Here is a 19,850-nt window from a genome sequence, read left to right as displayed (position 1 = left end):
ATCTTGAATACAAAGAGGAACTCTCACAATTATTACAATAATGCTCACGAATAATGCACCAAAGAGTTCACTTTTCTCACTGCCTTTAGAGCCCTATTTATAGAGTCATTTTTCGTGCTCACAAAGGCTGAGAAAGAATTCTTCTAATAAAGGCAAGAATCATAGAAGTTATTCTTGATTGTCGAAGAGTTGCCTTATTTAGAAGATGCTGATCCGACAGATGCGATATCGGTGGGGACAGCTCAGACCTGTGTCGGATCAAAAACAAGCTCAAAAAGGAAACAATAATTAATGACATTAAGAACCAATTTCCTGATTGCAATCCTTGAGCTGCACGAAAATATATCAGCAAATAATCCAAAAACAACTTTGGGTAAGTACCGAATACTTGCAATAAACTTTGTTTCCTTTATAAACAAAATGAGACAATATATGCTAAATAAAGAAGCACATTATTGACCAAAATTCACACAAAAGGAAAGAGGATTTCTGAAAATTGAAATAAAGGAAACCAACTATTTCTTAAAATTATAATAAGGGAAACCAAACAATTCCGAAAAAGGAAAAGAAATATTTCCGAAAATTATAATAAAAGGAAAACAAATATTTCCGAAAATTATAATAAAAGGAAACAATTAAATCAACCAATTTATCTTTTAAGAAAAAGATATTTCTATAAAAATGTCAATTATAGGATTTTCAATCTCCCCATTTGGCAATTTTATAGACAAGGAATATCTATTTTTAAAATATCTCTGCAAAACACAAGTAAGTGCTAAAAAACATAAGAGTCACAAAATGGTCAAAAAATGACTCCACCTGCGATAGATAACCAAAGCATAGTTAACCAAGAACAATATGAAACAGCAGGTCAACATAATCAAAGTGCCAAAAATAGAGTACTCTCTCCCCCTCATTGTCTGAAAAAATGCCAAAGAACAAATAAATGAAACCAAAAGAAAGACACATTAAGTGTTCGTTTACAACTAACAAAAGTAAAATAGATCAAAGGTACTGGGATCACCATGGGGCAGGAGAGTTGGATGCATTGAGAATGGCCAATGAAGCGAGAATGGTGCGTTGAGTCTCCTCCATTTGAGAGAACCGATCAGAAAGCCTTTGAATCCCTGTCTGGACAGCACAAGATCTGTCGGGACAGCAGGAGATTCAGTCACAACATTTCTAGAAGTAGGACCAGCATGATTAATTTCTTTGACTTTCCGAGCTGTGGATGGAGGATGATCATCTTTGACTGTATAGGTGGGACCAACCAGGGGAGAAGTCAAGGTCTCATGAGACTTCTTTAGAGGACGTTGAGAGTCCAAAAGTTTGTAAATGACCTGTGGAAACAGCAAGTGTTGCCCCTTACGTTTGGCACCACTTAGAGACATGATTTGGTAAAAAATAACAGCTCCAAGATCTATGGCGACTCCAGTACCAACTTTGAACAACAGGAAGGCCATATCTTGAGTGATGGTGGAGGAATGTGTAGTAGGCATCCAATTAAACATAGCAAATTTGAAAAGAGCACCATAGTAATGAGTGAGATCGGTGACTCGAAGAGAGGTGCTCGGTTCCCACACCATAGCCTGACCAACCAGTTCAGACAAAACTTGGTCCTTTGCAAATTCAATAGAATCATCAATCTCCACAGGGACGAGATTGAGAGCCTTAGCAATTTCGGATGGGCTAAAATTATACCAATGACCCCTAACATAAACTTTATGGAACATAAAAGAAGATTGGTCTAATAACTCATCATTCAAATTTGCATAAAATTCTTTAACAACCCGAGGCACAAACCCATCAAACCCAGACAAGGATCGCAACCAACCTCTTTCCTCTAAAGTAAGCAATACCCCAAAAACACGATGAGGAGCAAAAAGAAAATTGCATTCACTTATAAAATGACGATGGTCATAAAATTGCATGTTCTTCTCATTATCATTAAAACAGAATGTAAGAGAATGGGCTTTGAAAGAACCTGAGGTACGAACAGGAGCACCTTTTTGCTTCGCAAGTTTGGAAGACAATTCGGGAAATGCCAATGGAGTGGTGCCTTTTGGGTCTGATGCAACAAGAGAGGCTTCTGATGGGTCGTCTTCAGATTCAGTCTCCTCAGCCAAATCATCAAGAGGAACTTCAGGATTTGGCTCAGTCAAAGAAGGGTCCAACTCAGGCTGAGAGTCTTCCGTCTCGAGAGAGACATCCTCCGATGAGGTGCATGGGGGAGGATTGATTTTGGCCTTTAATTTAAAATGAGATAAAAGAGATGAATCAGAGATGGAGCTGGTACCTTTAGATTGAGCCACTTTGGCCTTTTTCCCTTTCTTCGACCCAACAACTTTGGACTTACGTTTGCCCTTTGCCTTGGGTGTCAACACATCAGGAGATAGTGAGGATTCAGAGTCATGATCAGATGGAGCAGACACATCTTCAGTGGAAATTGATTTGGACTGACTAGTTTCCAAGGCCGGTTTGGCTTTTATTTGACCTTCGGGAGAGGCGAGTGAAATCGCCGAGGCTGGGATTGGCTCAGCATCCAAATTCGGGAACGTAACTCCTTTGCTAGAAGCACCAAGAACAGATGAACTTATAGGACCCGAAAGAGCAAGAACCTTCTTTCTTGCTGTGGTTTTAGAACGACGGCCTGGAGTAGGAGAGACAGCGGGGATTGATGTTGGGACCGAAGGAGAGGCAGTGGGAACAGATTCAGGAAGTGTCTTCTGCTGAGACTTCACGGACTTGGAAGATGAACCACGGCCTCGAGTCTTCATGGCTGCTAAGAGAGAAACAAGTGAAACACACAAAGAAAGAAACCCTAAACACTTCGGTTATAAGTGAGAGATTTAACAAGAAAACACTGATTATAAAACAACCAAAGGGACTCCGAATATATAAAGTATTCGGAACACAAATGAGGCAAGTTCAAAAATGGGTAACCAAAAATGGGTAACCGGATTTTTAGTGATAAATGCCAAAATATCTCCCTTTTTTAAAACAAATTCTTTCACACCTCAAATTTGGAAACTTTTTGAATATTTTTAGAATATATTGGGATAAAACAAATAAATTGCATCAATTATTTTTTTCAAGCCTTTCTTTTTAAAGTACACGGTAGATAACAGATTTTATTTTTCAAATTTTTATTATTATTATTATTTTATTACAAAATTGCCGAAAATAGAGTGTAAATTGTCATACCATATGTGTCCATGTAAATGCCAAGTCTTGTTCAAAAGAAACAAGATAACTATATTTTTTTCACAAATTAGAAAAATGAGTTATAAATCAAATACTAAGAGACCATAATTCGAAAAATATACCAAACACAAAACATTTTTGAAACAATTCATTATATGTATGAGTCTTACAGCCATCTTACACAGTCTAGTCAATAGGCATGTGTGTGTGCATGTGTAATGAATTTGGCGTTTCTTTTTGGCCTTTTAAAGCTAGGGTCATTGCCCATATTTGGCGATTTTAGACTTTTTCCAATTTGTAACCATAATGGAGGCTATAACTCTTATACTGATGGTAGCCCTTTACACTGGTAGAGTATCCTCAAATATAATTGCTAATTACCTGGTACCAACTTACTCAGTGTCGGCTTTCACACATCAGTATAGGTAGCTCTTTTCCAAAATGGAGCCTGAAAAAGAAACTAGATTAGGAATGCTCATACAATGATAATGATTTAATCAAATATAAATTGGATGGTCTATAATTTTTCAAATATGGTTTTTTATTCCAACAAAGTATAGGACTTATAACGATCATTCTCTAAAATACAAAAAATATGCTCATCAACTTTCTTCCAATCAGGACAAGAGATTTACAAAAACACATATGCAAGGCAAGATAATCAATTTATTGGCAATTTCATATAAAACAAACCCCCAAGGATTTCCTGAGGGAATCAAATCTGACCGTGTCTAAGGCTTTAGTAAAGATATCTGCAATTTTTTTGTTAGTCTCAACATATTCTAAAATCAATGTTTTGTTTTCAACAAGTTCCCTAATAAAATGATGACGAATGTCAATATGTTTGGTGCGAGAGTGCTGAACAGGATTTTTGGAGATATTAATAGCACTTGTATTATCACAAAAAATGGTTAAAGTTTTAACATCAAACCCATAGTCTGCCAACATTTGTTTCATCCACAAAAGTTGAGTACAACAGCTTCCAGCAGCAATGTACTCAGCTTCGGCTGTTGACAAGGAGATGGAGTTTTGTTTTTTACTATGCCAGGAGACCAAATTGTTTCCTAAGTAAAAAACCACCACTTGTGCTTTTTCAATCATCAGTGTTTCCTGCCCAATCTGCATCACTATAACACACAAGGTTAGAATTTGTTTCTTTGGAGTACCAAATGCCTAAATCAAGAGTATTATTGATGTAACGAATAATTCTTTTTACAGCAGTCACATGAGACTCCATGGGGTTCCCTTGGAAATGAGCACACACTCCAACACTGTAACTTATGTCAGGGCGACTTGCAGTTAAGTAAAGGAGACTCCCAATCATACTCCTGTAAAGAGTTGGATCAACTTTCTTCCCATTTTCATCTTTAGACAATTTGACCGTAGTACCCATGGGAGTTTTAGCAGGTTTAGATGCATCGAGTCCAAATCTTTTCACAAGACTTCTTGCATACTTGCTTTGTGAAATGAAAATTCATTCATCAGACTGCTTCACTTGAAGTCCTAGGAAGAAATTGAGTTCTCCTACCATGCTCATCTCAAACTCTTCCTGCATTTGTTTCACAAATTCCTGCACTAGAGAATCATTAGTAGAACCGAACACTATATCATCAACATAGATGTGCTATCATAATATTTTCATCAACATTTTTGATAAATAGTGTTTTGTCTACTCCCCCTCTCTTGTTCCCCTTTGAGACCAAAAATTGAGTTAGTCTCTCATACCAAGCCCGTGGGGCTTGTTTCAGCTCATACAAAGCTTTTTGCAATTTAAAAACATGATTAGGATTGTAAGGATCCTCAAACCCTTTGGGCTGTTCCACATAAGCTTCCTCATTCAAAAATCCATTTAAAAAGGCGGATTTTACATCCATTTGGAACAATTTAAAACCAAGAACACATGAAATAGCTAGTAATAATCTTATGGATTCAAGTCTTGCAACAGGGGAAAATGTCTCATCAAAATCAATTCCTTCAACTTGAGTGTACCCCTGTGCAACTAGTCTAGCTTTATTTCTTATTATGGTCCCAAATTCATCAGTTTTATTTTTAAATATCCACTTTGTACCTATAACATTGGTATGACTCGGTCTAGGGACAAGAATCCATACCTTATTCCTTGTGAATTGATCTAACTCTTCTTGCATAGCATTGATCCATGATTCATCATTTAAGGCCTCCTTCACATTTGTAGGTTCCAAAGTGGAAGTAAAACAAACAAATTGAACCAAATTTACATACCTCTTTCGAGTGACCATACTCTCTTCAAGATTTCCCAAAATAAGGTCAGAAGTGTGATTCTTTTTTACTCTGGTTGATGGTTCTTTTTGAACTGAGTCAGAGGAAGTAACTGGATTTTCTTTTTCTGTTTGCCCAGTTGTTGTTTCGACAGAATTGGCATTTGATACGTCAGGAGTGACTGTTGTCCCCTCTGAAGGCTGTGCTGTTGGATCCGTCATTTCTTTATGATGTTGAACATCAATGAGCCTGTCAATTTCCTCCTCATGGGAGTACTTAGAAAAATCTTTTAAATCATCTACAACCACATTAGCTTATTCCATAATAGTTTGGGTTCTCATATTATAGACACGATAAGCCCTACTATTAGTGGAATAACTAAGAAAAACTCTCATATCACTCTTGGCATCAAATTTGCCTAGATTCTCACGATCTCTAAGAATATAGCATAGACACCCAAAAACATGAAAGTAGTTAACATTGGATTTTCTACCTTTCCAGATTTCATAAGGACTTTTGTTTGTACCTGGTCGCATAAAAACACAATTAATTGAGTAACAAGCTGTATTAATAGCTTCTGCCCACAATTTCTTTGTGAGTTTTTTGCTGTTAAGCATAACTCTGGCCATTTCCTGCAAGGTACGATTTTTCTGTTCCACTACCCCATTTTGTTCAGGGGTTTTGGGAGCAGAAAATTCATACAAAATTCCAAACGATTTACAATATTCATCATAAGCAGAATTTTCAAACTCCTTACCATGATCACTCCTTATTCGTACAATCTTTCCAATGTTACAATTTTTTTCAACTCTCAATCTTGTACATAGAGTTTGAAAAGCTTCAAATGTATCTGATTTTTCTCTTAAGTAATCTACCCAAGTAAATCTAGAAAAATCATCCACACAAACAAAAATGTATCTCTTACCATTAATACTTTCAACTTGTATAGGACCCATGAGATCCATATGCAATAATTCTAACACATTTGAAGTACTAATATCAGATAATGCTTTATGGGAAATTTTCAACTGTTTTCCCAATTGGCATGATTCACACTTACCAAGCGATTCTTTACCCAACTTGGGTATACCACGGATGAGACCTGCATTAGCAATCTTTTTCAAGTTTTTGAAATTTATATGGCCAAGTTTTTCATGCCACAAGTCAGTAATATTAAAACTTGATGAAGATGCATGACATGTGAATTTTTGTGTGAGAGTGTAACAATTATCCAAAGAATGAGAACCTTTGAGAACAATATCACCATTTTGGTTTAAAACATTACACTCATCATGTGAAAAATTAACATAAAAACCTTGGTCACAAATTTGACTTATGCTAATTAAGTTGGCTTTCAGCCCATCAACAATAAGCACATTTTTCAGTTTCGGTAACCCTTCAATGTTTAGAGTACCTTTACCTAAAATATTTCCTGTCATTCCATCCCCAAAAGTTACTACTCCACACTTCAAGGATTTGAAGTTGGTAAGTATGTTGGCATTACCTGTCATATGTCTTGAACAACCGCTATCAAAGTACCATGAACTAGATGCATGCATTTTGTGACAGGTCAAAGTAGCCAAGCAAACAGAGTTAACTTTCTTGACCCATACTGTTTTTTATTTTGAATTTCTTTTGGTCAAGAATTGATTTATACTACCAAAGTGTTTATCATAATTCTTTTTGAACAAGTTTAACAGAGATAAACACTTAGGTCTTATGTGTCCTTTCATCCCACAAAAATGACAAACTGGTACAAAATGTTCAATGTTTCTTTTTGGAGAAATTTTCTTTAGTTGTAGATCTGTTGCAACAGATGACAACCTTGTCCTCTTAGCAGCGTGACTTGTTCCTGCAACACGGTTAGTTGACACAACAGATGGATAATTCATAAATTTTACAAAAATAGTTTTTCTTGAGGACTCAGATCCATTTGATCCTAATCCACTGTAGCAACAACCTTTTTTCCTACAGAAAGAATATCATCCAAAATTCCAGATCTAGGATTAAGCATTTTGACACATTTTTGCAAAAGCTCAATTTCTTTATTCAAATAAATAATTTCATCATTTTTGAGGCAATAATCATCTCAAGTTTTTCAAATTTTTCAACAAAATTTTTATTATTTCCAGCCATTAGACGATTCTCAGAACACACTTTCAGCCATTGATCATACATTATTTTATAAGACTCTTTCAATGACTCCTCATCTAAGTCAAAATCATCAGAATCACTGTCAGAATTCTCATTATTCTGAACAGAATTATTAAGGCATAATACATCCTTGTAATCGACTGAAGAAAAAACAATACCTTTGTGAACAGAGGTTAAGGCAACACTATTTTCTTCCTCATCACTCTGTTCAGAGTCTTGATCACTCCATGTGGCTGTCATGAATTTCTTTTTCTTTAAGGTATTTGCACACTCAGATTGAATGTGTCCAAATCATTCACATTCCCTGCACTGAATACCCTTTTTATTAGTCTCAAAGGGATTAGAAAAATTACCTTTTGGGTTTTTGGATATGGCCTTTTTGTTTCCCAATTTCTTTATGTATTTTTGGAAATTTTTTGTCAACAGAGCCATCTCATCATCCGAATTTTCCTTCTTTTCTTTAGAGGATTTCAAGGCAATAGATTTTTCCTTGATTTCCTCTATCTTACCTTTTTGTCTAATTTGTTGGTTTAGTTCAAAAGTTCAAAGTGAACCCATTAGTTCCTCTACTTTTATTTTGTCCAGATCTTTTGCTTCTTCAATCGCAGTTAGCTTTGTCTGAAACCTGTCAGGGAGAACTCTAACAATTTTTCGAACCAAAACATTCTCTTCAAGTTTTTCACCAAGAGAAAAATATTCGTTAGCAATATCTGACAATTTCTCATAAAATTCGGTGAGGGTTTCATTTTCAAATTTTGTTGTGAGCATAACAAGCCTAGAACGCTTGACATCAGCAGTTCCTTCAAATTGAGTTTGAAGAATTTGCCAAGCATCTTTGGTCGAAACACATGAAGAAATCAATTTAATGTAACATTCACCAACACCATTAAAAATAACATGTAATGCTTTGTTGTTGTAATTGGACAGTTTATCTTCAGCATCAGTCCATTCAAGTTCAGATTTTACCTTAGTTATATTATCGCTTTCTGCTGGAGGAGTCCAACCACTTAAACACAGCTCTCCAAGCCTTTTCATCTTGAGATTTGATAAAGGCTCTCATTCGAACTTTCCAATATGGATAGTTTGAATCGTTGAGTAAAGGGGGGCGAGTTATGGAACCTCCTTCTGTGAAAAAAGACATTGCAAGAATAAGAACAACAAACGGAATAAACCAAGATCACACTCAGAAATGAGTGACCTGCTCTGATACCAAATGAAATTCCATTTTTAATAATTACCAAATTAATTAAACCAAGTAAATTAATTAAAGTGCGGAATGGTAATTAACTGTTTACACAGATTACAGTTCTGTCGGGAGAAAACCAAACTTGTCACGACAGAAACTGAACACAATAAAAAGACAGAGCAAAATTAACCAAACTGAACACAATAAAGAACACAACGAATTTTTACAAGGTTCAGAAACCCTTTCGGATAACCTACTCCTTGGGGCCACGCCCAGAGAATAAAACCAATTAATAAAGACTCACAAGTATAAAAACATTGACTTAAACAAAACAAGACTCCCTCTTGAGATTTGCCGCAACTTATTGTACTTCTCTTCACTAATCTGATCTTGACTGAAATGCTCAACCACTTGAACTCCCTTCAATGGTTAGCGAGTGCTTGCATCCTCCCGACGCAAGGCTTGTAAAAATCTTCTCCCGAAGATTACAAACGTTGTGTTCAAATTACAATGTGTATTCACTCACAAACATGGTATAAACTCACCACTAAAAACTAAACACACATATTACTACAAGATCATGTGAATGCTTATGATCTTGAATACAAAGAGGAACTCTCACAATTATTACAATAATGCACCAAAGAGTTCATTTTTTTCACGCCTTTAGAGCCCTATTTATAGAGTCCTTTTTCGTGCTCACAAAGGCTGAGAAAGAATTCTTCTAATAAAGGCAAGAATCATAGAAGTTATTCTTGATTGTCGAACAGTTGCCTTATTTAGAAGATGCTGATCCAACAGATGTGATATCGGTGGGGACAGCGCAGACCTGTGTCGGATCAAAACAAGCTCAAAAAGGAAACAGTAATTAATGACATTAAGAACCAGTTTCCTGATTGCAATCCTTGAGCTGCACGAAAATATATCAGCAAATAATCCAAAAACAACTTTGGGTAAGTACCAAATATTTGCAATAAACTTTGTTTCCTTTATAAACAAAATGAGACAATATATGCTAAATAAAGAAGCACATTATTGACCAAAATTCACACAAAAGGAAAGAGGATTTCTGAAAATTGAAATAAAGGAAACCAACTATTTCTTAAAATTATAATAAGGGAAACCAAACAATTCCGAAAAAGGAAAAGAAATATTTCCGAAAATTATAATAAAAGGAAAACAAATATTTCCGAAAATTATAATAAAAGGAAACAATTAAATCAACCAATTTATCTTTTAAGAAAAAGATATTTCTATAAAAATGCAAATTATAGGATTTACATATATATATATCATGTAGTCATGTAAATATATATATTTATGTCAACATTGTGTTTATATGTCATATATGTTGATATTATTGATATAAATATGTATATATACTATAAAAATATAATTAATTATATTATATCTATTCTACATAATAAGTGTGTAGATAACGAAAATTCTTAGTTTTAACGGTTTTTTATTTTTTTATTGTTAACTTTAACAGAATATTCTTATATTTAATAGAATATTTTTATATTTAACTCTAGTTTGTAAATACTTAAACTTAAATAAAATAAAATAAAATAAATAATTAAAAAATTAAAATAGGATATTTTTTAGATATTTTACAATGATAATTATTTATAAATAATAAATAATTTAAAAATATTTTAAAAATATTTTTTTAGATATTTTAAAATGATAATTATTTACAAATAATAAATAATTAAACAAATTGAAATAAGATATTTTACGATGATAATTATTTAAAAATAATAAAATCATACATTTTATAAATTAAATAAAATTTAATTAAACTTAAACTCACTTATTAGAATAATATCATATTAAACATATAATATAATTTACTGTCAATTAGCAACAAATTACTTTTTTTTTAAAAACTAGCAAAAAACTTAAATTTAAAATCCACGTACAATATTTAATAATACATAATCTCTTGTTGTTACTCCCAAATTTAAACATAAACTTAAACATAAATAAATAAATTATTTAATTAAAATATGATTTTTTTTAATTTATATGACAATAATATAAATTTAATAAAAATAATTAATAAATTCTATAAATAAAACTAAGCAAGTTGTTTGTATCTAGTATATATTAAAAAACAGTGAACTAATTTTTATTAAAATTATAAATAATATTAACAACTTTAAACATAAACAAACATGCATTGTACGACGCTTCTACCTAATACATATGTATATATATTTATGGTAATGAATTTGTTTACTTTTCTTTTTAAATTTACCGAATACATATTGTTTTAAATTTTAATGTACTTTAAATTTAGTTTGTTATATATTTAGATTTCTAATAATTATCCATTCATTTAAATATTGATCTAATAATTATAAAAGTGAAAAGAACAAAATCAACTTTTATTGACGATCATCTTAATAAGAGTATAAAATAATAATAAATAAGTTGTAGTAAGGTATGTGACGTGTGACTCATTTCCTAGTGATAAATAATGGTGGTTCTCGGTTACATCTACCAAAAACGAGCACATCTGTGCACTATCTAATTAGTTTTTTTATTGGAAAATATTTTTTGGTGCAACTTTTTATTTTTATAGTTATACGTATATTGTAGTTATTTTTAAAAAAAATTTAATAATTTTTTGTACTAAAAATAACATTCAAATAAATTACTTTTTACACATATAAAAAAATAGTTACAAAGACAATAAATTATCTAAACTTTATTTTTTTAGTAGTATAAATTATTTAAAATATTCTGAAAATCTCCGTAATATTTTAAATAATTACAATAAGTACATCCAAACAAAAATTAGGCCACCACTGTATCATTTTTGAGGGTGCACCCGATATTTTCACTTAATTATATAGTTTAAAAAAAATGTCAACATGGGTCATTAATGACCTACTTGAGTGTATTAGACAGCAACGACTTCCGTGGACCTCCTCATACTAGCCACTTCACCGCCTTTATTGTCTTTGTCATCACTAACATACAGAAGATCTCTTATATATAATTCACACACTCAATTATAAATTGATATATCACCTAGGGCCAACACCTCTCTATTTAAAGCTCTTCTATATATATAATATCATCCATCACACAAAGTATTCTCTACTGGATCTCTCTAGCTGCTGCTGCTGCTTCTTCTTCTTCTTCTTCCAGCAGAGATAAAGAAAATAAAAAGTGTTTGTTTCTCGAGAAAATAATAATGGAGAAGGTAGAGGGTTCGGAGAAGAGAGGAGGAGGAGGTTGTGGTGGTGGGAGTGTGGTTGTAAGGATTATGGCCTTTGCACTTACGGTATCGGCGGCTGTTATTCTTGGAGTTGATAAGCAGACCAAATCGGTTGCCGTCACCCTTCTTGATTCCCTCCCACCCCTCACCATCCCTGTTACTGCCAAGTGGCATTACTTGTCTGCCTTTACGTGAGTTTTATATATAAATATATATATATACACATAAAAATTTGTAGTGCTAACAATTGTTACAGGGCACTATTTTTAATTAAACTATTTTGATATTAATTGGGGCAACCAGCTCTTATATATATTTTATTTTAAAATAACATATGTTGAGTCAGATACTAAATTACACGTTAAGGAGCGTTGGATTACTATTAGTTTAGTCCTCCATAACAATATTCTTTATTTTGTTTGTATACTTTTGATAAATAATCAAAATTGTACCCTCTGCATATATTATATATATATATAAGTAGTTTTTTCCATGGTGATATCTACTAATCGATCACAAACTTTTGTTGGATTCATATACTATAAATTTGTATGGGGTTTTGAGGTTTGATTATTCACTAGTCTTGTCATGTCTAGCATTATAATTCGTTTTTGTGTTAAAATTTCATGCAACTTATGGATCCAGCAGTACGTATGGCAGTATATATAAAGAATAAAAATAATAATAGATGAATCTAGGTGAAAGTTATACACACCCGTATATTCGTATAGGGTATGATGTAGTTATTTTGTTGGGATCGGTCTCGTTATATTGCATTAATATGTAGCATATTTATTAGCATAATACTGTGCAAAAATGATACTGCATATGCTTGTAGTGTGCAACGAGACCCATATATATCTTAAAGGAGGACTACATCCAAAACCATTGCATATATATTTTATTATAATATTGTATTGTCTTTTTGTTGGATCCATATATATTAATTGTCTAGATATAATATATTGACAAAAAAATACATTTATAGCCATTATTATAATATTATTACATTCATGTGTGAAAATTATATGCATACAAATAATAGCTTTCCTTAGCAAAATTAAAGGTCTATCGCCATTATTATATATATAGACCAATTAGATAGCATTAATACACTTTCGTGCGATAGAGGAACTCAATAATTGTCTTGAGCATAAATATTAAATATTAGAGTAATGATATATGAATTCAAATATTACACAGTTATGTGTCACTGTACACATAATTCTTTTTTAAAATAGTGAATTGATTGAATAGTCTAAATTATTATATTACTTAAGTGCTGATATCATTACTCTAAATATTATTACCTATATGTTACATTGTTATATATATTCGATTTAACCCCACAATATTATACACTTTTTATTTTATATAAGACAAGTACTTATATATAATCTATATAAATATAGTACCTTTATTACAGAAAATGAAAAAAAAAAAAAAAAAAAAGTCAAAATAACGTATGTCTAGCCTTTTTACTAGTTATCTATAACCAAATCTGAAACTTTTTTTTTTTATATATTTATTTAAAAGTTGAAAAAAATATTAACGGAAACAGCAATAGACAATAAATAATGTAGTAAAATTGTATCATTACTCATGTTCAATTTTTTTCTCAGGTATTTTGTGGTGGCAAATGCCATAGCAAGTTCTTACGCGTTAATTTCTCTAATCTTTTCACTCGCAAATCACAGTGGTAAAAAGAGCGGTAACTTAGGTTTTCTTATGGCGGTTTTCGATATGATGATGGTTGCGCTGCTCTTCTCTAGCAATGGAGCCGCGGCAGCCATTGGTTTGATGGGCATGCAAGGCAATTCACATGTGCAATGGAAGAAGGTTTGCAATGTTTTCAACAAATTTTGCCACCAAGGAGCCGCTGCAGTTGTCTTATCCTTACTCGGCGCAAATGCCTTTCTCTTGTTAGCCATTCTTGCCATCAAACGCCTCCCCCGCAAGTGATATTCAACCCTAGCTAGCCCAAACACTTTTACTATGTATTTCATTATATTTTCTGGTTAAGTAGATATAGAGTTTCGTGAATTTCCATTATTGTGCTTTTTTTTTTCTGAAGTTGTAGAACTTTGATTCTTATAGTTATAAATTGAGAATCATATCAACTCCAAAAATATTTTAAATTGAAAAAAAAAGTTCTTGTTTGGATTGTTACAGTTGTTGGACAACCTGGATAAACAATAAACTATATTTTAAATGCATGTGTCACGATAGTACTGCTATCACATATTAATGAATTGCCTTTAAGGGTTTTCATCCAAATTTTTTTCCTTTCTTCATTTTTTCCCCCTAGAAGATCCAGCTAATTCCAGACCTCCTTATGTTAAAATCATGTAATAGGTATAGCTAATATTTTACTTGGTTTAATTTTAATTTAAAAAAAAACAAATAAATAAGCACTCTTATTTCTTGAAAGTAAACCAAAATTTTGTATATATATTATAAATTAAAGAGCATGACACATTCTAAATTTTGAGTATAAAGTTTATGAAGTAATGATTATGACACATATTTTTTATTGATGATATAATACAACTACAATTATCTTTTTTGCATTATTGTTTTGTATCCATCAAAAACAATGATTAAAATATTAGATATTTGTAGATTTGAGGTGTCCGTCAACAATGACACTCTAAAATATGTGTTTTGACCCATGGCGTCGATTATGAATTGACGCCATAAACTCATTGTTGGAGATTGTAATTTATTGTGGTTAGTTTGAGTTAATTCTTTTAATTAAGTTAATTGTCTATGTTTATGTATGTTTCTTTAGTCTTGAAAAATAAGTTACTCATTACGTGTCTTTGTTTTCAGATCAAAAGAGAGAAACACAAGAGTTGGAGAGCTACATTGTAGTGAGAGATTTCTGTGTGAAGAGTGAGAGCCTTCATTGTTGAGAGCAAGAGTGAAAGGTTGAAGAAGGGTTCTTTGTCATATGAGTTTTTCTACTAGGTAGGATTGTGTCGACAAGTATTTTGATTGGTTTATCTTGAGAAAGGTATTGTTTCTTGGCATGCATTTTGGTTATCCGGTTAATTTTTTGGGCAAAGGGTGTTCCACCATTGTTGTGTATGTAGAAACTTGGGTTGAAGGTTGCTGTGGAAAAATTACCATGGCTATGTTTGTAACATGTTATGATTCTTTTTGTGAAACGTTCTCATGGGGGAGCTCTTTCTAGACATAGGACATTTCTTGGTTTGAACCAGTGTAAGTGTTGTGTGTTCTCATTTTCCATGCATTTGATTGTTTCTGCCATTGAAAGTTGCTCTTGTTCTAAGCTTGGGGTCGTAAGGAGTTTTACGACATTCATTCAACAACGTTGGTTATTAGCTGACTTTATTTTGTCATATTTGTCAAGGTAAAAAAAGGCCCAAAGTGAGTGAAAAAAAACCTAGGACCCTCTTTTCTATCTGTTGGACCTCTCTCTCTCTCTCTCTCTCTTAATTAGTCCTAAGTCCCAATCGTCGCCCACCTATCTTCCTCTCTCGATAGCAATTCCTAATTGTCTATCTATCTCCTTTGACAACAAGTACCATGATTTCTACCTATTGAAGTCTTCGTCCACTAAAGCATTGACGAGACGGGCTCGAAGGACGCACTACAAAAAACAGGGGCTATATTGAGAACAAACGTCGTCGGTAGAAGCACGCATGTCCTCGGTAGACACTATGCCGATCGAGAACTTGTCCTTGGTAGAAAGTTCTCGATACATCCTCGTCGGTAGAGGTAAACTTCTACCGAGAACATTAAATATGATCTCGGAGTAGCTGGTGCCGAGGAAAAATTTTCTCGGTAGAGAGTTGACAATATCGTCGGTGGAACCTGTCCAATTTTTCATGTAGTGGGGCCATACCGAGGACACTGTCCTCGGTGTAGACTGAATCGAGATTTTTTCTGCAATATTTATTTATTTATTAATTTAATTTAAATTAAATATAAAACAATAGATTAAAATTAAAACACTTATATTAAACATATAAATAAAAACATAAGAGTACGTTTACTCAATCAAAATAAAGAGTTGTCTTAAACATAAAAATGTAATAGTCTATAATAATAAAACTCATACATAAGTCCTACTAACTCGGTGCTCTAACATTGGGATCATCAGGTGGTGGTGGGGCACATTGAGATCCCGGGGTGATACAATGAGTCCAGATGTGCTCCTCTAATTGTCGAACACGCTCTCTAATCTCAATCATCTCTTCATCTCTAGTTTGTGGAGGATCAATAGTAAATGGAGTTTGGTCCCTTAATTATGTTAAGGATACGCCCATATCCTTTCTGATGGCCACGTCGTTTTTTGAAGACAGTTTGTGCTAGATTAGCTTATACATGATTTTTATTTATTTTCATGTATATCTAATATTAAACAAATTAATACGAGATAGCCTAAAACATGTTTCTAAAATTTAATTCAAGAGAAACAAAGAATAGAATACTTACAGTATACGCAGCGGAATTAAAGAGTCCTTCCTTCAGTTTCTCTAACTCTTGTATCCTCTCTGTCACAGAGTATTATCAAGAAACTGAATCGATCTTCTATTTTCTTCACAATCTTCCAATGTATCCTTAGAACTACCTAGACTAGTGTAACGACCCAAAAATCACTATTAAGGCTTAAGGGCCTTGATTAGCGTGCCAAGAGGGCAGGTTGGGATTTATGTGTGATTTTAATGAGTTTAATGCATGGTTATGATTTAAAGCATGTTATATGACTATTTGTTTATCTGAGATGCATGACTATGTATATTGGTATGCATGTAGGCCCGGATCGTGTTAGAAGGGCATAATTGTAATTTTGGCCATGTTGGGCATAACTGCATTGATATGTGATGATTGTTGAGACCACAGTGGTATGTGGGTGCATCAGTGATTTGTGACTCGAGGCGATCCCAGTGAGCAGGCCAGCGGAAAGTCATGATGGGAATTTATACCCGGCTCGGGGCGAGCCTGGGGGTATAAGCAGGAATTCAGAGAATAGATTGAGATTTATTTTGATGATGGGGGATATTTATTTGGTGGTTTATCAGGTGTTGGAAATCAACGGGAAAATATTGGAGGCACTTGAGGATTAGCGGGAATTGGGTAAAATGACTAAAATGGCCCTATTTGGACAAAAGGATTTAGAATTTAATAGGGTGGGCATTTTGGTCATTTGGCTTTTAGAGATTGATTTATGAGGCTTTACACTTAGTGGGATTTATAGAGAGTGTTGGCTGTGGAGAGAAAGAAAGAAAAGGAAAGGAAGAAAATAGGGAAAACAGAGGGGTTTTCACAAGGGTCGGTTTGTGCATTTTTTGCACCATTCCGCTCCATTTTTCTTGGAGCAAAGCTTAGTGGAGAGCGATGGTAGGCTGTGCATCAAGGATCTTGGGTTAGACTTGAAGATTTGGCAAGAACACATCAACTTTTGAGGTAAGTTTTAGAGATTTCAGTTTTAAGGGTTTTTGATGGTTTGAGTTGTGTTTTGAGCTGAGTTGATGGGAATTTTAGGAAAATTTTGGGCAAGCTTTGATGATGAACAAGCTAGGGAGGCCTAGGGTTGAATCAAGGTCGAAATTTGCATCAATGGTAAGAATTCTAAGCCTTTAACTTTGTTGTTGACTGAATTTCTGAGCTTAGGGTTGTTCATGGTAGATTTTGAGATTTGGGATAAATGTTCTTGGGATTTGAGGATTTGGGATGCTTGGGATGAATGGAGAGTGTTCATAAGCTTGATTTTGAGTTTGGTAAAGATTTGGGGAAGTTTGGTTTGAGATTGGTTGAAAGAAATCGCAGAAATGCGATTTTGGGTTTTCTGGGCTGCAACTAGCGCTACAGCGCTAGTCAGTGGGTGCTGTAGCGCTAGCCCCTGTTCTGGGGAGGTGAGTTCTGCTTGTAGCGCTACAGCGCTCTCCTTAGAGCGCTGTAGCACTGCACTGTTCACAGAGGTGAAATTTTTGGGTTTTGAGAGGAATTTTGACCTAGGGTTCGGGGCTCGTTTCCGCCACTTTGTTTTGGGGATTTAGGACTTCCCGGGGGCTCGGGATTGGTCCCGAGGCTAGGTTTTCGGACTTGGGGTTCGGTGTTGACTTTGACTTATATTTGTGCTTAGGTGTGCGCTATGGCTCGAGTGGGATCGTGCTCAAGGAGTCAGGTGTTCTAAGCTATTGATTGGAAATGTAAGAAAACTATAACACCCGTAGGATAGGGCATGGGCCCATAGTGTGATTGCGGGGCACGGCCCTATATTGCATGATGAGATGATTGCAGGGCACGACCCTATATTGCATTACATGTTAGGGTGCAGATTTGAATAAATTGGTATTTGTTTGAATGTTGCTTGATTTGTGCTATATATGATTATAACGAAATGTACGGCATGGCCGAGGGCGGCAAGGCCGAGAACGGCAGCGGGGCCGGAAGTAACACTTAGCACATGGGATGCTTATGGTTAGGGCAGGGCCCGGGACCCAGAGGATATGTGTGAGATCCTTGCGGTGAGGACCGAGACCCCAGGCTGCGGTAAGGGTTCTGGGGCGGCATGGCCGTGTTTGCTTAGTCTAATGGTTGACTTGTTTATCTGTGGATTATCTGATATGATAAACTGTATAGATTGCATATGTTATGTACTGCATGAGTTTTCTTGCTGGGCTTCGGCTCACGGGTGCTCTGTGTTGCAGGTAAGGGCAATGTCTGGGTCAACCAACCATGAGTACGGAGAGCGTGAAGCGACGCGTACATGTTTGGCCTGCCCGACTGCTTTGGTTGGGGGTTTATTCGAAAATGGTTGTAATAATCTATGATTTTTATAACTGATCAATTGTAAACTTATTTTAAGAAGTAAATAGTTTTCAAACCTTATTTTGGGATCCCAAATGTTAAATACTAGAAGTGTTATTGAAACAACGCATTTTTCTAAGATTACAGCCTTAACTTTTAATTAGTCACACTTTTGTTTCAAAACCTCGGTTAGCGAGTTCACTGCACACTGTTTTGTCTTAAAACTCACTTAGTAACGGCTCTAAGGAAGTAGGGCGTTACAACTAGTGTGGGCAATTCTCAACACATGAGATAGATATAGAGAGAAGAAGAGAAAATAACAAAGAGGCTTAGAAAATGACTTGTGTTTAGAGAGAATCTAAAACTATCAGAAAATCTGACTTGTGACTTATCAAACTTATGTTTTGACTTCTCTCTAGGCACTCCTTTTATAGACTCAATTAGGCCATTTAATTTAATTAAAAAATCAATAAAATAATAACTATTTTGAAGCCCTAGGTCGAAATTATCATGGGCTATAGGCCTGTGAAATTTCTCATTTGATTATAAGCTCATTGGACTTAAAATCAAGGCCTGTATTATTTTTTATTGATTTAATTAATTAAATCATTTATCAAATTAATTATTTATAATTTGAACCTTGATTTAAACTTATTTATTAATATCTTAATTAATAAATCTGCCATAATTTCTCTTTTCTTCTCAAAATTACACAACTCTGTGAAACTATCTAAAATTGACCTGGTCAACTTTGATAATTCTAATTGATGATTAAATCAATTAATTGAGACTATCTAGATGATTATATCCAAGATACAATGGGGACCATGGGCCTATGAAATCAAGCTCCAATAAGTTATCATAAATCTAACAAATAAATTTACTAACTTATTAATGCCTCATGACTCCACTATAGACTTGGAATTGCACTCTTGAATTCATAGAACGCTCTATAACAAATATAGATACGCTATTAATTATCCATTGTTACAACCATAATTGTCACTCAATCCCCTATGGACGGTCTACAATGAGATAGAACTAAAATACCGT

At 34.1% G+C, this 19,850-nt stretch overlaps 1 protein-coding gene across 1 annotated transcript; it reads left to right on the top strand.

The window, feature by feature from the left end:
• Positions 1–11,835: 11,835 nt before the first annotated feature.
• LOC133816668 (CASP-like protein 1E2) lies at positions 11,836–14,183 on the top strand. The gene is made up of 2 exons (XM_062249035.1): positions 11,836–12,205; positions 13,637–14,183. Exons 1-2 carry the CDS (start codon positions 11,991–11,993, stop codon positions 13,974–13,976), a joined length of 555 nt encoding a protein of 184 aa, XP_062105019.1. The 5' UTR covers positions 11,836–11,990; the 3' UTR covers positions 13,977–14,183.
• Positions 14,184–19,850: the final 5,667 nt, after the last annotated feature.

Source organism: Humulus lupulus, chromosome 2, assembly GCF_963169125.1.
Source record: "Humulus lupulus chromosome 2, drHumLupu1.1, whole genome shotgun sequence".
In the NCBI taxonomy this organism is placed as follows: Eukaryota; Viridiplantae; Streptophyta; class Magnoliopsida; order Rosales; family Cannabaceae; genus Humulus; species Humulus lupulus.
Note: the sequence above shows the minus strand (reverse complement) of the source record. Positions and strands in the feature narration are given on the sequence as shown.

What these genes read in the sequence shown, in the direction of transcription:
- LOC133816668 (XM_062249035.1), top strand. Translation starts at nt 11,991, where the DNA reads ATGGAGAAGGTAGAGGGTTCGGAGAAGAGAGGAGGAGGAGGTTGTGGT. An exon ending in CATTACTTGTCTGCCTTTAC is followed by an intron (nt 12,206 to 13,636) that starts GTGAGTTTTATA and finishes TTTTTTTCTCAG; the next exon opens with GTATTTTGTGGTGGCAAATG.